General features: G+C 38.7%; 1 protein-coding gene across 5 annotated transcripts in view; it reads right to left on the reverse strand.

The window, feature by feature from the left end:
- Positions 1 to 18,598: 18,598 nt before the first annotated feature.
- The window catches only part of MCM8 (minichromosome maintenance 8 homologous recombination repair factor), a 39,165-nt gene continuing 29,796 nt past the window's right edge, over positions 18,599 to 27,967 (reverse strand). For 2 of the 5 annotated variants that reach the window (XM_022556503.3, XM_022556502.3), the window contains exons 15-19: positions 26,192 to 26,411; positions 25,697 to 25,906; positions 24,780 to 24,856; positions 20,202 to 20,391; positions 18,599 to 18,896 (exon numbers count right to left, since the gene is read on the reverse strand). In XM_022556503.3, the coding sequence (XP_022412211.1) occupies positions 18,804 to 18,896; positions 20,202 to 20,391; positions 24,780 to 24,856; positions 25,697 to 25,906; positions 26,192 to 26,411 (790 nt within the window). In that variant the 3' untranslated portion in view covers positions 18,599 to 18,803. Of the gene's footprint in view, positions 18,897 to 20,201; positions 20,392 to 24,779; positions 24,877 to 25,696; positions 25,907 to 26,191; positions 26,412 to 27,967 lie in introns of those variants that run through there. The other 3 variants (XR_016387871.1, XM_089896584.1, XR_016387870.1) reach the window with 3 other exon arrangements.

The following is a 27,967-nucleotide window of genomic DNA, read 5'->3' on the forward strand; positions in this document are numbered from 1 at the left end:
AAGAAGTATTTAATACTAGCTCTCTGTTCTTTTCCCTCTTTTGAGCGTTGCATATGCCCAAAAATATGGGTGTTAGAAAATGTCAGTACTAGCAATTACTGATCGTTTACCTGAAAAAAGTGTTTACTGTAGCCAGGCTAGAGTGCATCATCCCGTTTAATCTTCCCAGCAACTCTAGGATGGGTTCCATTAGTATCTTACTTTTACAGATAAGGAAATTTAGGCTTAGAGAGGTTAAGAAACGTGTTTATTAGAGGAATATCTAAAATAAGAATCGTTAATTAACTGACAAATTTTATACATTAATGATTAATATAGAAGTTATAAATTATATTGATTATTGCTATATTGTTGTTATTAATATTTATTAATATTGCAATGTTGCAGACCTGTTTTCTTGTAGAGTCTATGTCAGTGAATTTGAATGGTTCTTGTGGCCTCTGCACCATCCCCCTCAGCCGTGTCTGTGATGACAGACCCACATTGAAGTTGATCTTAAACTTAGTTCAGGTAGCTTAGGAAAGACCAATTGAATTTGAACGTCATTGTAGAGCTGAGTATTTATCAAAAGAAATCTTCAACTTCTTACACACATATTGAAATGCTGATATTGAGAGAAAAATTAAGTGTTTGTACTAGCAATGTAAAAAGGATAATTCTTTTAAAAAACAATGATATTGGAACCAAATACCTACAACTGACACATAGACTTTCTGGATAATCCTGTCAAGGGGGAATGGGCAGTATTTCAGTCTCTTATCCCTTCCACTCAGGGACCTGCGTTTACTCTTTCCGTTTACTCACTCTTTCCACCTTCTCCTAATTTAGGACACGTTCTCATTGTCTCTTGGGATTTTTTCTTCTCTGTGCTCCGTAAGCTGTCAGTCCTGCTGCATCTGCCTCTAATAGTTGCTATGAGGGCATGATCTTACTTGCTTTTCTCTTCATGTTTTTTTCATATCTTGCTCTGATAGTTTTTTATTTCTTTTCCTTTTGGTATTTAATCTTGTTTTTTCTAAATTCTAGTTTAATGTTTAATTATTTATTCAATTTATGTACTATCAATTTATGGTAATCTAGTTTTATCCAGGGCCATCAAGAATGATACTATCAAGAATAACACCTGAGCTCTTCACTTAGTTGCTTTATTGCTTGGAGATAGCCTTTTGGCTAATAGGCAAAAAATAGTCACAGAAATTAAACCATGAAATATAATTTATGGTTTTCTGTTTAAAATACAATTTTAGTTGTATGTATTTTTTGTATATTTCTGTGTATGGAATTACATTATACTAAACTGTAAATTTTTAAAATAAAACTTTTGTCTGTTGTCTGTGTAGTGATTTCATTATGTTCTTCTGTTTCTCACTTCAGTATAAAATCAGAGAAAAAATTAACCCCCAACTAAAACAAAGCTCACACTTTAAATATAGTAAACTGGGAAATGGGGAGGTGTTGGTTAAATGGTACAAATTTCCAGTTATAAGTTCTGGGGCACTAATATACAGCATGGTGACTATAGTTAACAGTACTGTATTATATACTTCAAAGTTACTCAGAGAGTAGAGCTTAAATATTCTCACCACATACACACATACACAAATAATTATGTGCGGTGATGGAGGTGTTAACTAACATTACTGTGGTAAACAATTCCCAATATATACATGTATCAAATCATCATATTAAATTTACACAACGTTATATGTCAATTATATCTCAATAAAGCTGGAAAATGTTTAATAAAATAAAATATAGGAAACTATTATATATATGTATATATATGTAATACAGAAAGTCAGCTTTACTACGGACTACTGATATTACTACTAAGTCTTTATAAAGTAGGGCAGTTAAGTGTCTGGCATTTTGGCCTAAAGGTCAATGACAGCTCAATACATAGAACTAAAAAGTAACAGTGCTTCCAACAGACCATTTCCTTAACATTTTAAGACAGGAGAACATGCAGCTATCAGTCTTTGATCTCATTTTCTAGAACATGACAGGTGTCAACAAATGAACAGATTAATCTGGGATGAAGGGTGGAGAAAATGCAGAAACCCAGTAAAACATCAATCCCAGATATAAGCTGTTAGGATACACATAGTAAATAGTAGTGAAGCATATTTGCTAACATATTCAGCTAGGGGAGGGCAGGGGGCAGAGGAAACCTAAAAGTTCTACAGTTAGTATTTGATTTATAATAAGTTAATTCCCTGTTTTATAAATTGTATAAGTTAATTTCTATCCAATAAGATTAACTAAATAGGTGGGCAGCTCATATGTCTGAGGGATTGGGAATCTCTGTCACTGGACTTTTTCCCAAAATTAGGAAAAAATAATTGGAAAAGTAAGCCTGTAACAAGAATCCAAGTAAGTATCCGTCTATGAGCCCTAAGTCTCTTGCCTGAAATTAATTCCAATTTTTATCTCTTCACCCTTTTTATTAGAATTATTTTTTTTAAAAAACTAGTCAGGTGTCTTATCCCAACTTCTGCAGTCAATCATGTAAATTCTAACAGAACAAAACAGGAAAAGAAAGGATTGTAAATACCTTGAATAATTAGCCAGTTGACAGTGTGCTTAAGTTACTTCTTTGAAAGCATAAATGCTAACAACAATAGCTACTAATATCTACTGTGCAGTCACAGCGGAGCTATGGAGCTATACCGTGTATGGCTTTTTTTTTTTTATAATAAATTTATTTATTTTTGGCTGTGTTGGGTCTCTGTTGCTGCACGCGGGCTTTCTTTAGTTGCGGTGAGCGGGGTCCACTCTTCATTGCGGTGCACGGGACTCTCATTGCGGTGGCCTCTTCTGTTGCGGAGCACGGGCTCCAGGCACACGGGCCTCACCAGCTGTGGCATGTGGGCTCAGTTGTGGGTCACAGGCTCAGCAGTTGTGGAACACAGCCCGTGGCAGCTGTGGCACACAGTTGCTCCACGACATGTGGGATCTTCCCGGACCAGGGCTCGAATCCGTGTCCCCTGCACTGGCAGGCGGATTCCCAACTACTGGGCCACCAGGGAAGCCCCTGTGTATGGCTTCTTATCTTTTGATTGATCCTTTGCTGTGGAAGTTGTGAAAGTAAAAATGTTGCCCCTAGAGGGTAGTATTGTCTCGCCACTCAGGCTTTCCTTGGTTAGTTGCAAAGCGGTGCAGGTCGGGCTGTGCTGAAAATAGGCACATCCTACCTCTGCTAAAGATTCCTGGATCCTGGTTTTAGGCTTTTGAAAATTCTGCAACCCATTCATTCTTTCCCACTTGTCTCTTCTATTTGAAGCACAAGCTTTTTGAAAAGAAAACTATCCCAAATCTATTTGTTAATATTTTCTGTTAATAGTCTATTGATAAACATAGAGATATGTTTACCCTCTTCTTATATTAGACATACAATAAGGTATAGTGTTTGTTACTTATATTAAGTTGTTCGATATGGGATACAATAAACTTGAGCCACTTTCTGTTTCCTGGGACCAGAAGAAAATAATTATAGTGCAAAGAAAATAGCTCTGCCAGTGGATGGGTCTTATATAAATAATAATTGGAAGTTAAAGCCAAATCAGGAAAATGAAATTATTTCTCTCCTCAGGAATCAAGGAGAGTTAAGTTTTGTAGGAGTGAGCTTTAATTACTCATCCTAACCCCAAAGGTATTTTGAATACTTAGTAACACAAATAAGGTACAGGTTTAAACCATTGTAATAACTACATGAACTAACAGTCTAAACAGGAAGGAATGAAGTGATCGGGTTTAGATTTGAAACACGTGTACCCAAGGGAGGGCATTAGTGGTAGGGTCAAGCTCTTCAGGGCCTGCAGAGATGAACTCTATATAAATTCTATAATTTAGATTGCTCTTTAAATTATTAAGAGATCTAAACTAAATTCTTTTTTTGTCAATTTCTAGTGCCAGCCTTTGATTATTCCTTTCTGAGAATATGTGAACAAGTCTTTAGCTAAGAGTTTATAAAAACTCATATAAATGGTTCATTTCTTGTAGGAAGCTTCAAAGGAAGTAAAAACAGTCACATAGGCAGGCATTATCTACAAACAAGGAAGTGAAAGAGTTGGTTTTAATACTTTTGTCCTATTTTCCCTTAGTAATAAAAAAAATTTTTTTTTGGCCGCGCCACACATCCTGTGGGACCTTAGTTCCCTGACCAGGGATTGAACCTGGTCCCACAGAAGTGAAAGCACCGAGTCCTAACCACTGGACCACCAGGGAATTCCCAGTAGTAAAATATTTTTAAAGTAACAGCAGGATTTTTAACATTATTTAGTATATGACTTGATTTATTTTTTGTTCCATTTCTCCTTGTCAAAAATTTAAGAATCTTGTTTGCTATAGCTTAGAGAGACCTATTTTAATGTTATCATCTAACTATCCAATCCATTTCAGGACAAGTGACTGAATTTGAAAGATGATAAACACTTCCTTCACACCCCCCTCCCCAATGGAAAAAATTTAAAGCAATACTGTGGATTCTTTCAGTGGTTTACTTCTGAGAGAAACCTTCAAATGTGAGCACAAGATAATTTTTTTCCTCCACAGAATACTCAGCACTTTAGTTAATTTTAAAGGGGTTATATAATACCTGCAAAGTGAATACAAATTTGAGAATTTTGTTTTTTAAAGTGTTTTTGAATGTAATAAATATTCTTCAGCTACTGATTTCCTATACATACCTCATATTCCTCGAAAACTTAATAGTTTGTTAGTCCTCATATTTTTAGAAACCACGTCTCCACACAGCTCAGCATTATTATTATTTTTTTTTCTTTTGGCTGTACTGCGCAGCTTGCAGAAGCTTAATTCCCTGACCAGGGATGGAACCCCGGGCTCTGGCAGTGAAAGCACCAAGTCCTAACCCCTGGATCACCAGGGAATTCCCAGCATTAATTTTTTTTTCAGTTAAATCAGGTTGTTTAATAACTTTAATTCTGGAGCACGTGTTCATATCTAGGAAAAGGTGGTGTAGGGCTGAGAGGCTCAGTACTAGTAGAGAAAACAGTTGTGTTTCTTGGCGAAATTTGAGTTAAACTATGACTCTTCTTATATTTTGAACAAAATACAGGGCTAGATCCCTTTTGAAATATTTTTCAGTCTTTACCCACTCACTAAAACTGAGATTTTTACCCAGTAAAACTGGCTGTTACCAAAGTATATCAACTTGTATACAAATCAGCCACAGTTTGGAATAGGTTTTCTGATACTAAAACCACCCTCTGATATTTGGTTACCGCCACCTCTTCTATGTTTTGTCAATTCCAAGCCCATTTCCCAGGAAGCAAATTAAACTAAACATATTATTTCCTTTCTTCCACAATTAGAAAATTCTTCTATACCACTCATGTTTAGATTCTAGGGAATCTACATGTCTCTGTTCTCAGAGAGCTTACATTGCAAGCTGTCTGGACTCCAGCCCCTAAAAGATCAAAAGCATCTTCCATGGAATGTTTTGCAGACTTCCTATATAATCCAATGAAAGCTATAAAAAATAAGCAATACAAATTTTGGTAAAATTTCAAGGGATTTCTATAGCCCAGGAGACCCACTCACCAACCCCATGGTCATAACCATTGTGGGCAATGCTCACTCACACCTCTGTGTTCAGAGCTCAGGTTGTGAGTTCAGATGTGAATTCTTTGCCACGTTCACATCTTGTGCTTGTTCTCTATGGCCCCTAATTTAACATATTAAGCAGAGAAGAAAAGGGGATAACACCTCAGCTTTTAAAGGTGTCAATCTAGCAACCAAGAAATTTCAGTGCCTCACTCTTCTTTATTCATCACCTTGGTGAAGGGGTGTGTCCTTCATCCCAGACCTTTCACTGAGAACCTCTCATAGTCCAGCTGCTGTTTGGGTAACCTCTGATGATACAGAAACTATAGCAAAAAAGGCATCTTTCTTACTGTCTCACAGTGAAGGTGTCAATGACAAAATGTGAAAAACTTCCACAACCGAAATGTTAGCTAAGAGTCTTTTTCACTGAGAGGTTCTCCAAACATTCAGTGGGTAGGAGACAACAAAATGCATGACTTGCCTCTTTTTTTTTTTTACAGCTGGTTTTCAGTGTCATGACTAGATATCAGCTCCTTTTGCTAGAATACTGTTTATACGATGTTGTATCGCTGTCCTATTGCTATTGCAACACCTTACCACAAACTTAGTGCCTTAACACAAATCTATTATCTTACAGGTCTGAAGGTCAGAAGCCTAACACGGATCTCACTGGGCTAAAATCAAGGCATTGACAGGGCTGTGATCCTTTCTAGAGGCTCTGGGTAGCATCTGTTTCCTTGCCTTTCCCAGGTTCTAGAGGCCACCCACATTCCTTGCCTGATGCCCCTCTTCCTCCATCTAAAAAGCCATCAGGATTGCTTCTCTTTGTGCCTTTTCTCCATAGTCACATCTTCCTCTGACTGACTCCATCTGCCTCCTTCTTCTACTTTTAAATTCCTTCTGATTATGTTGAGCCTACCTAAATAATTCAGAATAATCAATCTCCCAATTTTAAGACCAGCTGATTAACAATCTTAATTTTCCTTTGCTGTATAACCTAACATATTCACAGATTTTGGGGACTAGGATGTGGATGTCATCGGAGGGGGGATGACATTTCGCCTGCCAAACCTGTGAATACAGTGCTTCTCAGGACTGAGAAGGAGAGCCATTTCCAATACTTTAGATAATAGACCTTCTTTGAGAAAGAGAAGTTTTCAGGCTATCCAGTGTTTTCAATATATCTAGAAGAAGTCTGTTGAAATTATTATTTGTATATGGAAGTAAGGCTAAGGTTCTCGTCTTAATGGATTATTCAGTGACTTTGCAAGTCTGTGTATTAAAAATAGTTTCAAGTTAAATGTCAAAATCTCACTCAATTTTTTTAACCTTTTCATTTATTTTTATGTCTATCTTATCAAGTTTTATATATATATATAGTTATATATATACAGTAACTAATTCCATTGTGTAGAAAAGCTGACAATGAAAACAAATATGTACACTCTACCTTTCCACCCCTAGGCCCGTGCTCCAGAGCAAACCTGGTGTAGCTGTTTTTAGTTCTTCTGATAGTGACCTCTATAACTTCAAATAAAACTAGTATGTAGTTTTTATGAATTAATATTGCCTCATAACTTTTTAAGTATGTAGTAGGTGAGCTGGGTAGAGTGCTTTGGATAAAGGTATATCAGTGAGGATTTAGTTACGGGAAATGCAGACCATTCTCGGCACATTAAAAAGAAGGATTGTAAAACAGAGATGATTGTAATATTGTTGGAAGGGCTGGAGGAATGGGCTGCATGCTGGGTCTCCAGGGCTGACTCCCAGAAAAACACTACAGGCCTGGCTTGCCAGGGGAGCTTCTACCTCCACAACAAGAAAGGTGGAGAACTGGGGCCTGCCAACATCACACAACTGCCTCTTAACAACTGCCAGAATGTTGCTGCAGAGAAGTTAAATTAAATGTCTCCTCAACTACATGTGCCAGCAGAAAACAGCAAGCAGGAGGAAGACGGCTCTCCAATTCTACCTTCCAAATCTAATCAGTGGACTCCAATTCACACTCAGAATTCAAGTGGCAAAAGGACTTTGGGAGGGAATTCCCTGGCGGTCCAGTGGTTAGGACTCCGTGCTTTCACTGCCATGGGCCTGGGGTTCCATCCCTGGTGGGAAAACTAAGATCCCAAAAGCCACGCGGCACAGCCAAAAAAAAAAAAAAAAAAAAAACTTTGGGAAACGTTTCTTTGCTTTCCAACCTCTGCATTATAGGAAGGCACACTAGGAGGATGGATTGGGTGTCGGGTATCAAAATCACTTTATTTACTACCATCCACCTCTTTGGCTAGTCAATATGCATACATGTTCATTCTACCCATTCATAAACATCTGTATAACAACGGCAACTTAACATGACAACGTAAAAAACATATTTCCCTTCTTTATAAAAGGAAGCTATAAAGATCTATCACTCACTGTGTGGTGCTTATTCCTACACTCTGCTTGATAACCTCTATCCAAAGGACTAAATTATCAAGTTGACTACTACCAATACATTTTATTTCAAATAATAGGGGAAGTAAGGGGGGAGGCAAGTTGCTTCAGGTACAGATACAGGCCTTCTTTCTGCAACTGGTCTTGAGGTTCTAGTTAATATTTAGAACTATCTTTCTCCATTCCCATTCTGTATTCCCTTTTTACTCGGTCAGCATCTCAGCTGGTCTGGATTCTCTACCTGGTAGGATGACTCAAAGCTTCATCCTGAGGTGTCTGAGCCCATAATGATCCTGCCTATAGTTTCCACCACCTTCTATTAGTGGATGTGAACATATTACGAACTGCCCTAGAAGACGCTCTAAGTTCTGGAAATGTCTTCCATGCCCCAATTTATATCAGTGACCCAGTTTTCTCCTAATTATCAAGTGGAAGCCCACTAATCCTCTTTATGTTTTCTACATCATAGGCACAAGAGCCAAAATGTTTAGGTGGTAGTTTCAACATCCAGTTCAATGGATTCATTGTCCTGTCTTCTGGTAGAAGTATTCCTCCTTTGGATAGTAAGACCTCTAGCTAGTAAAGCCCAATTTTATGGGCATGCAAAGCAAAAACTTTATGAAGGGATCATTAGAAGTAACAGTGACAAGGTGTTACTCTTACACCTTGGTTCCTAGACCCATGTGTTCTGGCTGTGTAAGAAACAGCACCATAAAGTGGTCACTGGCTTGGAGAAAATAATTCATCCTGTAGGACAGTACCCCAGACTTGCTAGATATTATCAACTAGCTGGCATCGTAACTGATTTTTCATTGTCCATTCCAGTGTTCCCTCAGGCCAGATGCTCTTAGGTGATGGGGTACATGGTAAAGACAGTACCCATGAACTTCAACCCATTGCCTTACTTCTTCAGTTGTAAAATGACTTCCTTAGTGAGAAGTAATACGTGTGATATCATGACAGTAAATAAGTTTAATAAATTCACATATGGCATTGCTGAAAGAAGTAAGGCAGCAAGAGCAGACCTATCCAAAATAAGCTCACTTCTTCCAGAGAAAACAAATTGCTGCCCTCTTGCGGCCCAAAGTAATTGATCTGCCACCAAGTGGCAAGCTCATCCCCCTGAAGTTTGGCACTGTGTTGTCTCAGATAAGCTGCTCTGCTGTCAACTTAGACCCTCAGCAATGGTGATAGTCTAGGTCAGTCTTGGTGAAGTTCATGTTGTTGAGCACATGCCTAACTGCAACCCCAGGCCCCATGGTCACTTTGTTTATGAACTCATTGGCCAAGGGCTGAGGTGGCTGTAGAAAGAGACTAGCTGACATCCACAGAATAGGTGATATCTGTTTAGTTGCAAAGCTCCTTTGGTGCGCGTTCATGTGGACCCAGGTGTACAGAGTACACCCAGACTCAGAGTACATTCTTAGAAACTTATTCACAAGCCTCTTCCCCAGACTGATGTTCATTCATTCAGCAAATACTTATTGAGTGCCTGTCAGTGCCAGGTACTATTATAGGAAAAGGGGACTTAACAGTGAAGATAATAGTTAAAAATTCCTATCCCCATGGAACTTACATTCTAGTGGGATGAGGAAACAGACATAAACAAGATGAATAAACTATATAGTATATTAGATTGTCAACAGAGAAACAGAGATGGAAGATAGGGTTGGGGAAGTGCAATTTTAAACAATGTCCAGGGAAGATGTCACTAAGAAGGTGATACTTGAGTAATGACCCAAAGGAGTTGAGGGGATGACCCATGTGGCCCTTTGATTGAAAAGCAGATCAGAGAGGAGAAACAGCATGTGCAAAGACTCGCTGGTAGAATGTGCCTGGTTTGTACAAGGGCCAGCAAGGAGACAATGTGGCTGAAACAGAGTGAGTGAGAGGAATGAGCGCAGTAGGAGCTGAGGTTAGAGTGTGAACATGGGGCAAGATATGAAAGGCATTGTAAGCCATTTCATGTATTTTTGCTTTTATTCTAAGTTAAGCACAGGCTTGACCATCTTGTTTCTTATACGTCCTGACTGGCTAAGCCACATGATGTATGCTTGAAGTTATGCCCACTGGGGAAAAAATCCTTTTCCCAGTGTTCTTCAGAACACTGTGTTCTCCTTAGAGATTCTGTAATATAGCAGCACGCCACTTTTCGCTAGTGCCAGATGTCATGCAGAACCACCTGTAAGCCAGGTTCAAAATGTTTCTTTCTCAGCTGAACTACCCTATGAGGCCTCAGATATGGAAGGGAGAGAGCAGTATGACAGGACCAGACTCACTGGGAGTGTGAGTCACATTCCTGAAAACATACTGGGCCTTTGGGACCAACTCAAGCCTGTTCTTCCATACACCCCTTTCACTTTATGATGAATGCCGCTACACCCACTCAACATTACGGCTTGGTGGATCGGAGAATACCTCTTAGTGTCCTGTGGCCAGTAGATGAGGGCTCAGTAGAGGGCTTGGAGCTGTTTCTGAAGAGGAGGAGTAGTTATTGGCTGAAGAGAACCAGGACTTCTGCCAATCCTGGAGGCCTATGTCGTGATTGGCCTATGAGGACCTGCCGGGACCAGGTTCCATCGAGTAATCTGACACAGAAACTTAGAGCACCAACATCAGTAAGATGTTTGCACTGCAGCCTGAACCAACTGGCGAGCCTTCTCTTGCTCTGAGCCTATTTGGGTCCTGGATCAAATTCCAGTGTGGGGGGTGGAATTTTCCCACACAACAAAGCAAGTCTCTGGACACCAGCTGGGTATCCTACAACTTGGCTCAATTCTGACACTATCAACCTGGAGATAGTATCAGATTCCACAGGTGAAGTCCCATAAGACTGCCCTCTACCTCAGATACAAATCCCAAGCCCAGGTTGTTACCTGTGCTTCTAGTTGGCTATAAATCAGAGGTTCCCACAAATCCCTTCCTTGGGTGTGAATAATTAGCTAAAGCCGCTCACAGAACTCCAGAAACCCATTTACTCACTAGATAACTGGTTTATTATAAAAGGATATAACTCAGGGACAGCCAGATGGACGAGATGCATAGGGCAAGGTACGGTGAAAGGATGTGGAGCTTCCATGTCCTCACCCCAAATCTCCACATGTTCGCCAATCCAGAAGCGCCCCTAACCCTCTCCTTTTGGACTTTTATAAAAGGCTTCATTACATAGTCGTGATTGATTAAATCATTAGCCGTTGGCCATTGATTCAACCCCCAGTCTCCCTCCCCTCTTTGGAAATCAGGGGGTAGGACTGAAAGTTCCAACCCCCGATTGTGTAGTTGCTTCCCTAGTAACCCTTAGGTGCTTTCCAAAAGTCCCTTCAGTAACATAAACCCCGTAGTGATGGAAAGGTGATAAGACACCCATTCCACTTTTATGGCTCTGAAGTGATTTCAGGAACTGAGGACAAGAGACCAAGTATTATGACAAAAAAAATGCTCCCATTTTTTTGCTTATTGCTCAGGAAATTCCAAAGGTTTGGGAAACTCTGTGCCAGAAACAGGGATGAATATATAATTCATAAATCACAGTATCCCTGAGCCACACTCAAAACTAAAAGTATTATGGATTATACTTATTGTATAAGTCGCACACCTAGTGTGTTGTATCTGGCTTCCAAAATCCAAAGAAGCAGGACAAGTATTGTGACTCTTTCAGAGTGTAACGGGGTGCAAAGTACAGCAACTTGTCTTTCACTTTGCAGGGTATATTCTGATATGCTCCTAAGTACTGGAATCCAGAAGCTTCACTGAGGAGACAGACCCCTAAATTTTTGTGGGATTTACCTCCAAGGTTATGGTATGGATGACCTGCCAAGGTATCTAGGGTAGCCAGTATAGTCTGCTCACTTATCATTCTATCAGCATGACGTCATCAGTGTATGGACAAGAATTGGCATCCCATGGGATGGGGAGATGGTCCAAGTCTCTGTACACTAAATTATGACAGAGAGTCAGAGTTGTCATGGACCTGAGATAAGACAATGAAGAAATATTGTTCTTGACAGGTGAAAGCAAACTGCTGCCAGTGTTCTCTTATTAATGGGATAGAGAAAATAGCATTTGCCAAATGTATAGCTTCCTGCCAAGTTCTAGGGGCTACGCTGATTTGCTCTAGTAAAGAGGTTACAATTGGAATTGCAGCTGCAATTAGAGTAACTTAAAACATTCTACTGCTGTCTTTCTAAGACATCTTCTATAATAAAATGAATTAAATAGTGCACTTTATCTTCCAAAAGAAATGGTGGCAGTAATCTCTGTGATTCCTCCAGCAATGCAGCGTTGCCTTTGGTTTACTATTTTGGCCTTACGATACTATGATAATAATATATGGCCTTCCTATCAGAATAGCCTTGATCCACAAATTAGGGAGCCAAGTGGAGATTTTTTAAGTTAAGTATGTCTGCTCCAATTAGGCATTCAGGAACTGAAGTAACTATAGGGTAGGTTCAGGGACCCACTGGTCCACTGTAAGATGGACTTGGGCCCAAAATCTATTTATTACCTGACTCCAATAGCTACACCCCACCCTCCACTCAACTGTAATCTACAGTGATATTCTGCTTAATATCCTCGAAGTTCATCCATTTTGTTGCAAATGGCAAATTTTCATTCTTTTTTATGGCTAGGTAGTATTCCATTATATATACATATATATTTTTGGCCTCCCCATGGGGCATGCAGGATCCCATTTCCCTGATCAGGGATTGAACCCGCATTCCCGCTCCCCGCACTGGGAACATGGTGTCCCAACAACTGGGCTGCCAGGGAAGTCCCTATTTTTATTTAGTTATTTATATATATATATTTTGGCCACACTGCACCACATGCGGGATCTTAGTTTCCTGACCAGGGATCAAACCTGTGATCCCTGCATTGGGAGTGTGGAGTCTTAACCACTGGACCACCGGGGAAGTCCCTAGGTCCCATTTATTTATTTGTTCTTTTATTTCCTTTGCTTTAGGAAACATCCAAAAAAAAATACCACTACGATTTATGTCAGAGTGTACTGCCTATGTTTTCTTCTAGGAGTTTTATGGTTTCCAGTCTTATATTTAGGTCTTTAATCCATTTTGAGTTTATTTTTGTATATGGTGTTATCAGAGAATATCTTCTTTACTCTTAATTTTTATCCACTTGACTACCATGAACTGAGAGAAGTAAACCAGAGTCTCTTACTACTTGACTTCTGCATTTCCTGGTCTCTCTTATAGTTTCTGCTTCCTAACGCTATTTGCAACATATCCATAATTATTATATAATTTTATGAACTGCTCTGCCTAGAATTATAGAAAATATTCTTTGTTTAATAAAGCTTTGCCTTGACTTCAGTCTCCTTTTATATTAAGATGACACCCTTGCTTTCTGTTTGTATTTTCCTGGTACACCTTTGTCCATACTTTTATTTTCAACTTTCTAGTTGACTTTAGGTGTATCTTGCATACAAGAGTTTGTGATACCATCTGAAAGACTTTTGTTTCAATAGGCGAGTTTAGCCCATTTGCATTTATTGATTTGACATATTTAGGTTTAGGTTTACTTCTGTCATGAATATGTTAGGCTCTTTTCTTACTTCTAAAACTTTCCACGGTATGTTTTCTTGTTTTGCTTTGTATGTTTCTGTTCTAAAATTTGTACCTGGGATTTATTTTAATCAGGAATGGTAAGCTAACAGACATGAGGCAACTGCCTTTGAATGAATTTATTACTTACCCTTCCCAAGAGAAGTGGGCAATCAATACCACACCACAAAGGGCCACAGGGGTTAGCATCAAGGCTGGTCAGAAGGCGGGAGCAAGGGGGAAGCCTAAGTGTTTATTGCTGTGGTTGTGGGAACTGGTGAGGTGAGGATGTCCCCTACTGGGCAAGAAGTGAAACATAGATACTGGCATTTGTTGTTGGAAGGTTTGTAATCAGAGAAAGCTGGATCCCAGCAGAGATGTAAACAACTTTGGACATTAGTTTGGCCTTGCGATTAATGGATGCCAAGTAGACAACAGAGGATCTAAGAAACACAGAAGAGTTTCTTCTGATAATTTAGGTTTATAATTTCATCTAATAGTTTTAACATCTGACCTTTTAAACAGTATCTGTTATTTTCCTCTTTGAACAATGTATGTTAACGTAGTATATTTATACTACATAAGTATATATTATATAAACATATAGTAGATGTGTACACTATTTATGTAGTATATTTCCTCTTCCTTCTCTCTCGCGTCTATCACCTTACTTTGTTTGATGTTATCTGTGCTGACTTTTGTGAAATGTACTTTTTATACTATTAATAGATTTATCATCTTTAAATACCTTTTAACCCTCTATCCCACAAAGACATCATATTTACACTACTATCTACCTTCTCCTTCCTTCCTTTCTTAATATCAGGACTTAATATTTACATTCTGTTCTATGGCAATAATCACATTTATTGGTCCTACAGTTAAACGTTCAGTGTACATTGCCTTTTTTTTTTTTGGTTTTAATTTTCCAGTCATCTAGTTTGCTGTAAGTTGTATTTTGGTTTCCCCATGTCCCTGGTACAGAAGTGGCATCCATGGGACATGAAGGCAACAGCACTTTCCTCTAGTGCCTTGTGAGGCAGTAGGGTGGTAGCAGCTTCCTCTTAAGGCCAATTTTAGAAAGTGCTCCTTGAAGCTTATCCTCTTAACTCACCAGCCTTCCAACAATCCTGTGAGCTAACGAAAATTCTTTCAAAAACCTCCTTTTTCTGCTTAATCAAGTGAGTCAGTTTCTACTGTTTGCAACCAAGAGTCTGCAAACCACAGTTCATGGGCCAAATTGGACCCACTATCTGTCATTATTCAATGGATTAAAAAAATTAAAGATTATCATTCTAGACACATGAAAATTTTACGAAATTAAAATTTCAGTGTCTATTAATAAAGTTTTATTGGCACACAGCCACACTCATTTGTTTATGTAGTGTAACAATGGCAGAGTTGAATAGCTGTGACAGAGGTCATATGACCCAGAAAGCCTAAAGTTTTTCCTATCTGGCCCCTTACAGAAAAAGTTTGTTGACTCCTGGTTTGCAACTAAGAAACCTGATCTAAACATCTGGGTATAAAATTATTTTTTATAAGTTTTTGTGGGCTTCCCTGGTGGCGCAGTGGTTAAGAATCCGCCTGCCAATGCAGGGGACACGGGTTCGAGCCCCGGTCCGGGAAGATCCCACATGCCACGGAGCAACTAAGCCCGTGCGCCACAACTACTGAGCCTGCGCTCTAGAGCCCGCAAGCCACAACTACTGAGCCCACGTGCTGCAACTACTGAAGCCCGTGCGCCTAGAGCCTGTGCTCCACAAGAGAAGCCACTGCAATGAAGCCCGTGCACCGCAACGAAGAGTAGCCACCTCTCACTGCAACCAGAGAAAGCCTGCGCGCAGCAACAAAGACCCAATGCAGCCAGAACTTAAAAAAAAAAAAGAAAAAAACTTTTTTTTTGTGGGCATTGCTCTACATGTTTCAGTGATGAGTGTTGTTTTGGAGAAATTTGAGGACAGCCAGATTTTTTTTTCTCCTTCAAAGTGGCATCTGTATAACTTCTCATTTAACCTCTCCTTAGAAGCTGCTGCCGCCAATCTGTATGCCATATTCACACTATTGCAACGGTGGGGTTTTACATTTTTCTCCAAGAGGTGTGCAAAGTACACTCTGAGAAACACTTCGTTGCTTCCTTTGGAAATCTTCAGCCATAGGCATCATCTCTGCCTCCTCCCTCATGCAAGGCTGCCTGGGTCATCCTGACAGCTCTTGAGAGTCCTTCCTAGTGTTGGGGTTTGGGGTCTCAAGTTGTTTCCTAGTTCACAGAAGATGAACTATATAAATATAAATATATATATATATAATAGAGGCCACGATAGTGAGAGGCCCGCGCACCGTGATGAAGAGTGGCCCTGGCTTCCCACAACTAGAGAAAGCCCTCGCACAGAAACGAAGACCCAACACAGCAAAAATAAATAAATTAATTAATAAACTCCTATCCCCAACATCTTCTTTTTTTTGTGGTACGCGGGCCTCTCACTGTTGTGGCCTCTCCCGTTGTGGAGCACAGGCTCTGGATGCGCAGGCTCAGCGGCCATGGCTCAGGGGCCCAGCCGCTCCACGGCCATGTGGGATCTTCCTGGACCGGGGCACGAACCCGTGTCCCCTGCATCGGCAGGCGGACTCTCAACCACTGCACCACCAGGGAAGCCCTGGACTATATATTTTTGTTCTTCAGTTTCCTCATTGCTTTTGAGCAACTTCCCAGAGAGAAACGGGAGAATGCCTCCTTCTTGTAACTAGAAACTCCTTTCTCATTTATTCTCTTATTTTTTCTATATTCTTAAATCAAGTTGCTTAACCACTCTGATTAAGTTCTGTATCACTCTGTGTCCTCATTTATAAGTGGTATAATCACCCACTTCATGTGTGTTTACCTCATAGGGGTATGTGGTCAAAATCTGTTTTACATGCTAGGGCAGTAGTGGTGAATAAAGCAAAGTCCTTGTCCTTATGAAGCTGAACAACAGATGATGGCTTGGGCCAGAATAGTGGAACTGGCAGTAACAAAAAGTAATCAGATTTCAGGCATTTTGAAGATAGTGCTGAGAGGATTTGTTGATGGATTGATTAGGGGATAAGAGAGAGAGTTAAGATAACTCCAACATTTTTGGCATAAGAAACCAGCAGCATAGAGTTTTTAAACACTATAAAATTTCAGAACACCATGGAAAAGGGAAGGTACAAATAGCCTGTCAGAGAAAGTAAAGGTCACATACCAAGATCAAAATCAGAATGGCTTTGGATTTCCAAACAGCAAAACTGAAAACTAAAAGCAACAGAGTAATATCTAAAATTCTGAGTGAAAATGATTTCCAAACTAAAATTCTATGCCCAAACTATCAATCCATGACTAAGGATAGAAGGTGCCTTATAAAATCTTCCTCAGGAAGCTACTAGAAAATGGATTCCACCAAAATAAAGGAGTAAAACAAGAAAGAGAAAGACATAGGAGCCAGGAAATGGGAGAGAAAATGAGACATCTCATGATGACAGATGTGTAGTTCAGAATGGAAAAGGCTGGAGAACTCCAGAAGAGATGTCTCCAAGAAGTTAAAATAGACTATTTGATTTGTCTGTGTATTCTGAGAGGAGATTCAGACTTACAGTGGGGCCTTGGGGTCAAAGCTAAGTGGTTGAGAAACAAATTATTAATTCTAAGGAAAACAAAATTTGTACAAGAAAGGAGATGAATATATTCAACAGTCATAATAAGATTAAAGCCAAATACAGATTTAACTAAAAATTATGATATACAACTAAATTGGAAAGAAATGGGGAAGTGTGTATGTATGCATTTATGTATGTATGTAGAAGGATTTAAGAGAACCACGTTCTTATCTTCTAAGGTAAAAAGTCAATATAATTTTTGAAACTGAAAACTAAAGAATGAGCATTACTATAAATAGATAACAAGAATTTACTGTATAGCACAGGGAACTATATTCGTATCTTATAATATACTATAATGTAAAAGAATAGAAAAAAGAATATAATAAAAAAAGAATATATACATATATATGTATAACCGAATCACTTTGCTGTACACCTGAAATTAATACAATATTGTAAAACAGCTATACTTCAATTAAAAAAAAAAAGAATTAGCATTACTAGCATGTCCTTTAGAAAAATGGAGGTAAATGCGAGAACAGTTGAGACTGAACAGAAAAATAGGGCATGTGGAAGAGTGGAACAGATGCTGCCAGGTTTTAATATTAGTCTTGCACAACAGGCATCCCTGGCAGTCCAGTGGTCAGTGGTTAAGACTCCACCTTCCACTGCAGGGGGCATGAGTTTGATCCCTGGTAGGGTAACTAAGATCCCGCAAGATGCACAGCATGGCCAAAAAAAAAACAACTAAAAAAACATATATATATAAATAAATAAATAAAATATACTTTGAAAAAAATATTAGTCTCGCACAGCTATTTATTTAAAATTTTTTTCAGTAGCTAAGATGTTAAGCTTAGTATGTCAATATATGGATGGAAACTAGACTTTTGGTGAGCTTGCAGTAGTATATACAGAAGTCTAATTGTAATATTGTATACATGAGACTTATATAATGTTATAAACCAAAGGCAAAAAAAAGTCAATATAAAAATTTCCAAATTATGGGCTTCCCTGGTGGCGCAGTGGTTGAGAGTCCACCTGTCGATGCAGAGGACACGAGTTTGTGTCCTGGTCTGGGAAGATCCCATATGCCGCGGAGCGGCTGGGCCCGTAAGCCATGGCCCCTGAGCCTGTGCGTCCGGAGCCTGTGCTCCGCAACGGGAGAGGCCACAACAGTGAGAGGCCCGCGTACTGCAGGAAAAAAAAAAAAAAAATTTCCAAATATTTTGGGAATTGAAAGTTGGTTTCAATTTATTTCTAAAAGATATTCAATTTTGTGTGTCAGAACTATTTAAACATTTAAATGTAACTTTGTAAATGCTTAGCCAGATGCACATGTGATATGCAAGACTATGAAATATTTATAAGAATGAAAGACAGGTCAAAAATAAAACTATAAATAATTTCTAATTACATCATTTAGATAAAATATAAACAATTTATTTTTAGCCTTTTGGAGAAGTAAAAAATTAACACATGACTTTATCACTTCTTAAATTAGTTCAACACTCTTTTCCTATTACATTACTTTTGGGATGTCATTTTTCAGATAACACTTTTTTTTTTTTTTTTTGGTGCATATTCTTCATAATAAACCCAGGAGGGCCTGGCTTGGTAGCTCTTTTACATAGTTTGAAGCTGGTAAACCTTTGGGCCTTTTTTCAAGAGGTAACCTTGGTCATTTAGTGATCCAATAAAACTTTCGAAATCAGCTACCTGGAAGAAAATATCAAAAGAGTTATTAGCTCATTAAGTAATATACAAAAATATGATTTTTAAAATGAATCTCTCAAACAGTAATATACAATTGTCAAGTTTCTTATGCAAATAAAATTATTTGTACTTCTTACAGAAAAAACTGCCTACATATAAACCTTGGATTCTATAATGCCTAGCTAGTCAAAAATAATTCCAGTGGGGCTTCCCTAGTGGCGCAGTGGTTAAGAATCTGCCCGCTAATGCAGGGGACACGGGTTTGAGCCCTGATGTGGGAGGATCCCACATGTTGCAGAGCAACTAGGCCCGTGAACCACAACTACTGAGCCTGCGCGTCTGGAGCCTGTGCTCCGCAACAATAGAGGCCGCGATAGTGAGAGGCCCGCGCACCGCGGTGAAGAGTGGCCCTGGCTTCCCACAACTAGAGAAAGCCCTCGCACAGAAACGAAGACCCAACACAGCAAAAATAAATAAATTAATTAATAAACTCCTACCCCCAACATCTTTTTTTTTTTTTTTTTTTTTTTTTGTGGTACGCGGGCCTCTCACTGTTGTGGCCTCTCCCGTTGCGGAGCACAGGCTCCAGACACGCAGGCTCAGCGGCCATGGCTCACGGGCCCAGCCGCTCCGCAGCATGTGGGATCTTCCCGGACCGGGGCACGAATCCGTGTCCCCTGCATCGGCAGGCGGACCCTCAACCACTGCACCACCAGGGAAGCCCCCCAACATCTTCTTAAAAAAAAAAAAAAAGGATTACAGGCTGTACATTTAAAAATAAATAACTCCAGTTTGCAGAGAATCTTCTATATTTGTTTTAGCTTAGCTTCAAAACAAAAATTAGACTAACTTCTGAAATTGAGTGAGCAATTTTCTGTATAAACTGTTTTACGTGTTTAAAGTGCTATTACACCTATTTTCACTAAAACTTTTAAGTAGGTAGAGCAGGTGGAATCATGTCCATTTAACAAATGAGAAAACTGAGGTTCAACGATTTATAAGGATGATGACTTGCCCACAGGGATTGCCAGGAAAACATGGAAACTGAGTCCTGCTATGATGTTTTCCCCTATCAAGATGTTGAAAACTCTTTAGTAGGTATGAATTTTAGATAAAAACTGTTTTTCTGAAGCTCTAAGCAGCTAATTTTATATCTTAAAGAAAACAAGCCTGTATTTTTAAGTACTCCAAAGACACCTATTCTGTTCTTTTAATCCAAATCTTTTGATATTTAAATATTCTACTATATTAATAAAGGCCTCCTGAAATTATTATAAAAAGATTTACTAATTATTTGGTTTATCATACCTGAATGTTTAGCTCTTTGGCAATCTGCCGAAGTTGATGAAATTGAAATAAATTATTGTAAGTTCTTTCAGCAATGTTGTTGAGAGCGGAAATAAATCTTTTTGCTGTTGACCTGTTGCTCATTCCAGAACCATGCTGGGATCGTTCAAAATCTAGGTTCCCAAATTCATCAGAGTAAGTTCCTAACATGCTTATGGGAAGGAAGAAAAACAAAGTTACCCAGTGTGGCACAGCTAAAGAAATTTTTGTCCCAGGCCTCCAGGTTATAAGAAGAAAAATATGGGGCTTCCCTGGTGGCGCAGTGGTTGAGAGTTCGCCTGCCGATGCAAGGGACACGGGTTTGTGCCCCGGTCCGGGAAGATCTCACATGCCGCGGAGCGGCTGGGCCCATGAGCCATGGCCGCTGAGCCTGCGCGTCCGGAGCCTGTGCCCCGCAACGGGAGAGGCCCCAACAGTGAGAGGCCCGTGTACCGCAAAAACAAAAAAAAATTGTGGAAGTAGCCCTGAGGCTCACGTAACAAAGATTTAAACATGTATATTTATTGAGTGGCCACTGTGTAATTCACTATGTATTAACAGTTTGGGGATAAAAATATTTTGGACAGTTACCACTTTTAAGAAACTCCCTATATTTGCAAAGAGAAATGCATAAAAATACAAAGTTGATAGGCTACAATATAAATACCTGGAACATTCTTTTTTTTTTTTTTTTTTTTTGCGGTACGCGGTCCTCTCACTGTTGTGGCTTCTCCAGTTGTGGAGCACAGGCTCCGGACGCGCAGGCTCAGCAGCCATGGCTCACGGGCCCAGCCGCTCTGCGGCATGTGGGATACTCCCAGACCGGGGCACGAACCCATGTCCCCTGCATCGGCAGGAGGACTCTCGACCACTGCGCCACCAGGGAAGCCCTGGAACATTCTTTTTGATTCATGAAAAAAGAAATTCTAAACATACTAAATTTAGGCTTCACTTGGTAAAGATGTGTTCCAGCTCCTAATGCAGCATCTGGCAAATAAAAGGTGTTGAAAAATACTCTGGATAATGAACTAGAAAGGTTCTGCTGAGTTGCAGTAATGATAGATATTAAAGGATATGCCTATTACTCCAGCTCTCTGCTGCTTTCCTCCTATTTTCACAGTATCATCAAGGAAAGAAATATGTACTTGACAGTAAATTTTAGTCAGAAGTCTGAAAGTACTGGTTAGACATACAATTAGCCAGCCCTGTTGCTGATTCCCTGCCTGAATTCTCTGCCTATAAATGAGACATATGTAGTCTCACAGCCAGGCTCATAGGCAAAGATGTTATTTAATCAGGAATTAATTAGTCAAATATACATTGGTCACTTCCGAGGCAGTAGGCTTATCGTGGTGAACAAAATAGGTGCAATCCCTGCCTTTAAGGAGCTCACAGGAATGAGTTTAAAGGGTTACTAAAAACACAGCTTCATTTTGTTCCCTGAATAGATAGGAGCCCACATGAAAGAGAATGAACTGTACAAATAGGAATATGAGTCATCCAAGATTGTAATAATTGATAAAACAATTTGATGAATGTGTTTCCCCTAGATATATAGTATAATCTTATTTATGATTAACTACTTTACCATATACTTATTTCTCATAAAACAGTTATCACAAATGCTTTAGGCTACTATGTTAATTATAATAGCTAATATTTACCTTAATTATATTTATTTACCATGTGCTATCCTACTTAGTCCTTCCAGCAACCCTATGACTTAGGGACTATTTTTTTTTTCTTTTTTTTTTTTTGGGGGGGGACTATTCTTATTCCCATTTTATAGATGAAGAAACAAAGCCTTGGAAGGTTAAGTGACTTGCCAAAGTTACACAGCTAATGAGTGGCATATCTGTGATTTGAAGAAAAGTATGTAAAATATGAGTTACTTTCCTTAAATAGAAAAAACTCTCACAATGATCTCTTAACCTTTGAAGGTGGCTCTGTTCTCTTCTGCTTCCTAGTTTATTTCCAATTTTAAGAGAAAGCTTATGTGAACTGTTGCCCATAAATATGTGGTTTTTATAGCTATGTGCTCTGATAATTGTGATGTATTGTCACAGTTTAGATTTTTCTTATTTAGGCTTCTGCTTCCCAGTTAAAATGTAATTTTACAGGTTCCAAACCACGTTAAGGGCAAACATTCAAAAGTTGAGGAGACAGAAACTCTGAAATGGGGACTTCCCTGGTGGTCTAGGGGTTAAGACTCTATGCTTCCACTGCAGGCGGCACATGTTCCATCCCTGGTCAGGGAACTAAGATCCCACATGCCACACAGTGCAGCCAAAAAACAAAACAAAAACAAAAGAAACTCTCAAATGGAAGATTTAATGAATGAAAAATGATTACTAAGATCAACCTTACCATTAATGCAGTACATTTACTGAGGGCCTACTGTGTGCTAGGCATCAGTCTGGGCCCTGGGAGTACATGGTAAATGCGACAGATAAGGTGCCTTCTCTCAGAGTTTAGACTGAGAACAGAAAGCATGTTAAGTATCACAAAGCAGATAATTCACGATCTAGTCTCAATGTGTTTAACTGGGTCTTGATCTCTACCATGGAAATAATGCCAGGTAACTCCAATCATTTGGAATCAAACTAGCCTCTTTTTTCCCTGAAAATTTTTATAAAAGTTAATAAACACTCAAGCAATTCAGGGAAACAAACTGGAAATCTCATGTGGGTGCTATTTACACTTAATAATGAGAACTCTTTTTTCAGGAGCCCTGAAGAAAACTAACAGCCTGATGCTAATTCAGTTTTACCAGCAAGGCAACTTTGAGAAGTAGAAACAAATACAAGTTCCACAAGGAAAAGCACATGTAAATACTGTCTGACATGAGTATTCAGACATGCATAACTATTCATAAATGAGCACTGTAGTATTTTTATTGAAAAGGCAATTAGAACATAATATACCTTGCTTAAGTATAATGCTCAGATATGAGAACTAATCCATGTTGTCCACAGACCTGTGGATTTACTGTAGAGAAACACCAGATTGGCTGCTTGAGGCAAAGTTTGGGGTCTGAGGCCTTGAGGGTGACAAAGGGTAAAGCCTCAAAAACCAAATGCTACAGGTGAAGGAGAGTGGCTGGGGTAGTCTGACCCTTGATTTGCTTGACTGCCAACAGTCTGTGAAGTAGAAGCACATGATACTCTTCAGTAGAGCCAGGCACCAGAAAACCCAAAGAAAGGGCGAGAGAGCATTAAAAAGAAAAGAAAACCAGGAGCGGCAATCTTGGCTCCACTCCCAAAGGTGAAGCACTTAAGGGTACGATGCACAGAAAGAGAAAGACACACATACTCAAGATTGTGAGCAAAGAGGCAGCTTCTTGTCATTAAAAGAGAAGTCCCTGTTGTTGGTGCTTGTTTTCAATTAGGAAAAAATTTTAGAATCCAAGATTTCTAGAATTTTGGTTGGGTTCAGTGACTTACTTTCCTAGTGAAAAAAGGATCTCTATTAGGACTCTCAGTTTCTTATTGGTCTCGTCTCCCAGGAAGTTAGGCCTACTAGAAGTCAGGCAGGCAGCTGGTTTTTGTGGCCATTCCTTTACTTCATATGCTGGTACACTGAGCCCTGGCAGCATGTTGTATGAGAAAGTCTAGTAATTCCTATCTGTTTGCTTATAAATGATCAACTGGAGGGTCTCCAGCACAATGAAGCCAGCCTGGTAAAATTTTCACCTACAAGACCCCTCGAACCCTAGTAGTGAGTCACGTAAAAGAGAAAATTGATGGTTCAAGTGCTGTGTGATGCTAAACCAGTAAGATATTAAGATATATGTTAGGAATTGGTCGAAAGCATTGGTAGTCATTAATTGTTAATAATTTTATTCATTATGAGGCAGTTAGTTACTCTGGGGCCAGCAATAAAAAATTATAAGCTGTCAATTCTTTTTTTTTTTTTTTAGCCACACCACGCAACATGTGGGATCTTAGTTCCCTGACCAGGGATGGAACCTGCGCCCCCTGCATTGACAGCTGTCTTAACCACTGGACTACCAGGGAAGTCTCCAGAGAGGAGGTCTTTAAAGTTGTCATCACAAGAAAATAAATTGTAACTGTGCAGTGATGAATGTTACCTAGACTTACTGTGGTGATCATTTTGATATACGTATATCACATACATATATAATATCATTATGTTGTACACCTGAAACTAATAATGGTCTATGTCAATTATATCTCAATTGAAAAACAAAGGTACAGAACAGAGTAAGTTATATGCTATTTACAAGAAAGTAATGGGTGTCCTGGTAAAGAGGAAGGGTGGATGGTAAACAGGATGGAGGCAAGCCTTCTCAAAGTATGTTTTTGAATTGATTTTAGAACTATGTGAATGTATTACCCATTCAAAAAAACCTTGTTTTTTAATGTAAAGATTATTTACACAGGAATATTTTAAACCAGTAAAGTACAATTTGTTCCGAGGAAAATAAGTGATCAAATGGGCTAAATAAAAATAATATTGCTTGTCCCAGTTAAATATATAATTTGAGATGGAAAGATGACTGGTATTTCACTTAAAACAGCATTTAAAATGTAATCTTACCTATATTTCATAATTTCAACTATGTCCTCAGCATCTTCTTTGGTTGCTTCCTCTCTCAATTCCAACCTTGCTCGTGCCTTTGAAAGAAAACAACCATCTTCAGATAACAAAAGATAAATATATTTAGCATTGATTGAGCAGGTATAGTATGTCTAAGTTTATTTCATTTATTCATTTTACACAAAACTTTTTTGGGAAGAGGGGCTGTAGTATGAAAAGTCACAATTTAAAAAAATTATCTGAAAACTTGAGTATGAAAATTATCACTCATTTTAAAATCTATTGTTATCTACTAAAATAGATTTTAGTAGATAAAAATTTTTTGAACATCTTTCTGAATGCTCATTCTAGAAGATTTGATTATGAAATAGACTTGCCTTGAACTTTCAGGAAATCATGCCTAACTAATTTGTTAAAACAACAAAGATGAGTTACTCAGATTCTAGGAGCAAAAAAGCTCAAACTCTGATCCAGCTAATTTTAACTGCCAGAGTTCTCTCAGCATTCCATAATTGTGAATAGGTGTTACTGCCGTTAGAAAAACAGGCACTTACAGACCTGTTGTATATAAAATCAAATACTCCTAAGATATTTGACACATTCCATGTTCCCATATGCTCACTTTTGAATCCCCAAATCCTTAGTTAACCTAAGCAATCTTCAAACTTCAAGAGTCTCCTAAGTGTCATTAAAGGAAAAAAAAACCCATTGCATAAGTAACTGGTCCTGCTTCGAAAAAAGTGGTTAAACTTTGATTGTTAAGTATATGACAACCCTTTTAAAAAAAATGTATCCACCCATTTCTAATGTCTCTCAGTAGGAAGAAAAGCAAATCATTACACAGAAAATTGAGAGAAATCTTATCACCCTCTACTCCCTTTTTAAGCCAAAAGAATGTGAACTTAAAATCAACGAACCTCTGTTAGACGAATCAAAGATTCCAGCTGCCTAGTAGTGATTGGTGAGCTATTTAACCGCTGGCTCTGTTTCCGGAGCTCAAGGTAAAAATCCTGAAGAATTTGAGTAGCTTCTGTGGATAGCTTTGGAGAGACATACTGCCGAGCATAACCAATGTACTTTCTCAATAGCTGGTGGGGAATTGGATCTATTGTTTCTCCAGGAACCACCTAAAGCATGATAAAAAGGCCCAAGATTACAAAGATAAGTAGCAAATAAAATCTTTCTGCTAAAATAACTTGTTTAGATAAATAGACCAAATAAGCCAAACACTGTAGTTCTAGCTCTCAGTCTAGTTGACTCAGATTATTTCAACTGAACTTTATATAAACTCTAGTATTATAATATAAAAGGTATTTGCTATGAAAGTTTACATACTACTGCTCTACAACAAGCAACACACTGAACTCTGACATTCAAACAAAACTGAACTGAATGATTAAGAAGCAGCATACCTTTAGTCTTTCTGATAGTGGTTTATCAGAAACCACTTCAAGTATAGAAGTATTTGAATCTTGACTATTCATACGAGCTACTGTGGCACTGCTAACAGCTCTCTGCTTTCCAGCCCTTATTGCAATCACATGTTCAGAGAGTAAATGATCATGATCCTCATTTGGGGTGTCTAACAGGATAAAGACTAAATCAAATCTGGATAGTAGGGCACTCCCCATTCTAAAGGTGTGAAAGAAAGAAGAAACAGTGATCGGAATTAAAACAAACAGAAAACCTAGAAAACTGTTTACTCACTTGCTTACTAATCAAGTTCCAGGTAGAACTTAAAAAAAAGAAAATGAAGCTTTAGGTTAAAGAAACAAGCAATAGCTTCTGGATTCAATATACCCACCAACTCGAGAGACACACCAGGTCACATGTGCACAGCCTTATATGTACCTACATCGGTATGTTGAGGATGCAGTCTTTTCTCACACCAGCAAAACCACTAAATTCTTCTCTATATCACTCCCTATGATTTAGGACCATTGAACTTGTAAGCTAGAATGCTACATGATACATCGAAGGTTATCTGGATGAGTAGTTCTTAATCTTTTATATTTCCTGTCTCACCAAAACATTGAGTCTCTCAAAGTACCTATGCCCATTTAGAAGCAAAAATACCACTTTTTCTTAAAGGGGCATTTATATGTCTATTAATCATTATAGTAAAAGTGCTGTGTTTTACTTAGTCATTTCTAAATTTACCAACCAGATAACTCCTTTATTTGAGACCAACAAACTGAAATCCAGAGAGGTTAAAGAATTGGACCAACATCCTAGTGGTACCACTAAAAACCAGAATCCAAGTTCCCTGGATCCTTGTTCAATAAGATCTTTCCAATTACAGGACTTGGTCATTTTATTAAGAAACACTAACAGACGGCTTTTTTGGTGGTAGTACAGAAATACCCAGGATCTAAAAGTACAATTGTGTTTTTTACTATGTACCATTCCTACAATAAGAGTATTTATTATTAAATATTAGAAAATTAGCTTTTTGTTTCCCACTAGAATTTAAAGTTCCAATTTTTTACATGAGGCATCTTTTTGTCTTTTTCTCACTTATGCAACACTTGAGGCTATTTTCCCCTCCCCATACATTTTGTCCAACCTGTACAGAACAAGAGAAAGCATACACACACCCAGATATAAACACTGGTTTTGGAAAAAAGTGGGATCCACATATACAGATAAGTGTGTAATGTGCTCCTGTCACTTAACCATAAAGCACAGACATGTTCCCCTATCACAGTACATACAAAGCTACCTTCATTCTCCTAACTGCTACTTTCCACAGTACAGTCTTATTATCTAGTTCAAGCACTTCCCTACCGATGGGGGCACTTCAAGTTATTTCCAATCTTTGGCGTGATAAACAATGCCATAAGACCCACCCTGTCAACATATCTTTGTGCACTCTTGTGCCTATTTCTGTGAGTATAATTCCTAAAAGAATTGGCTGGAACAAACAGAATATATTTAAAATAGTGATAAACATGTCAAGCTGTCCTTCAAAATGCTAAACTATGTATGTGAGAACCCATTTCGCCACCCCATTGCCAATAATGATTAATATTTAAAATATCTGCCAATCTGGTAGATGTCAATAGCACTTCATTGTTTTATTCTTTTATTTTATTTTGGGCTTGCCATGTGGCATGCAGGATCTTAGTTCCCTGATAAGGGATCGAACCCGTGCCCCCTGCATTGGGAGCGTGGAGTCTTAACCATTG

The sequence above is a fragment of the Delphinapterus leucas genome, chromosome 15 (assembly GCF_059928025.1).
Source record: "Delphinapterus leucas isolate spDelLeu-1000000601 "Yukka" chromosome 15, BTC_Dleu_Yukka2, whole genome shotgun sequence".
Taxonomy (NCBI): domain Eukaryota; kingdom Metazoa; phylum Chordata; class Mammalia; order Artiodactyla; family Monodontidae; genus Delphinapterus; species Delphinapterus leucas.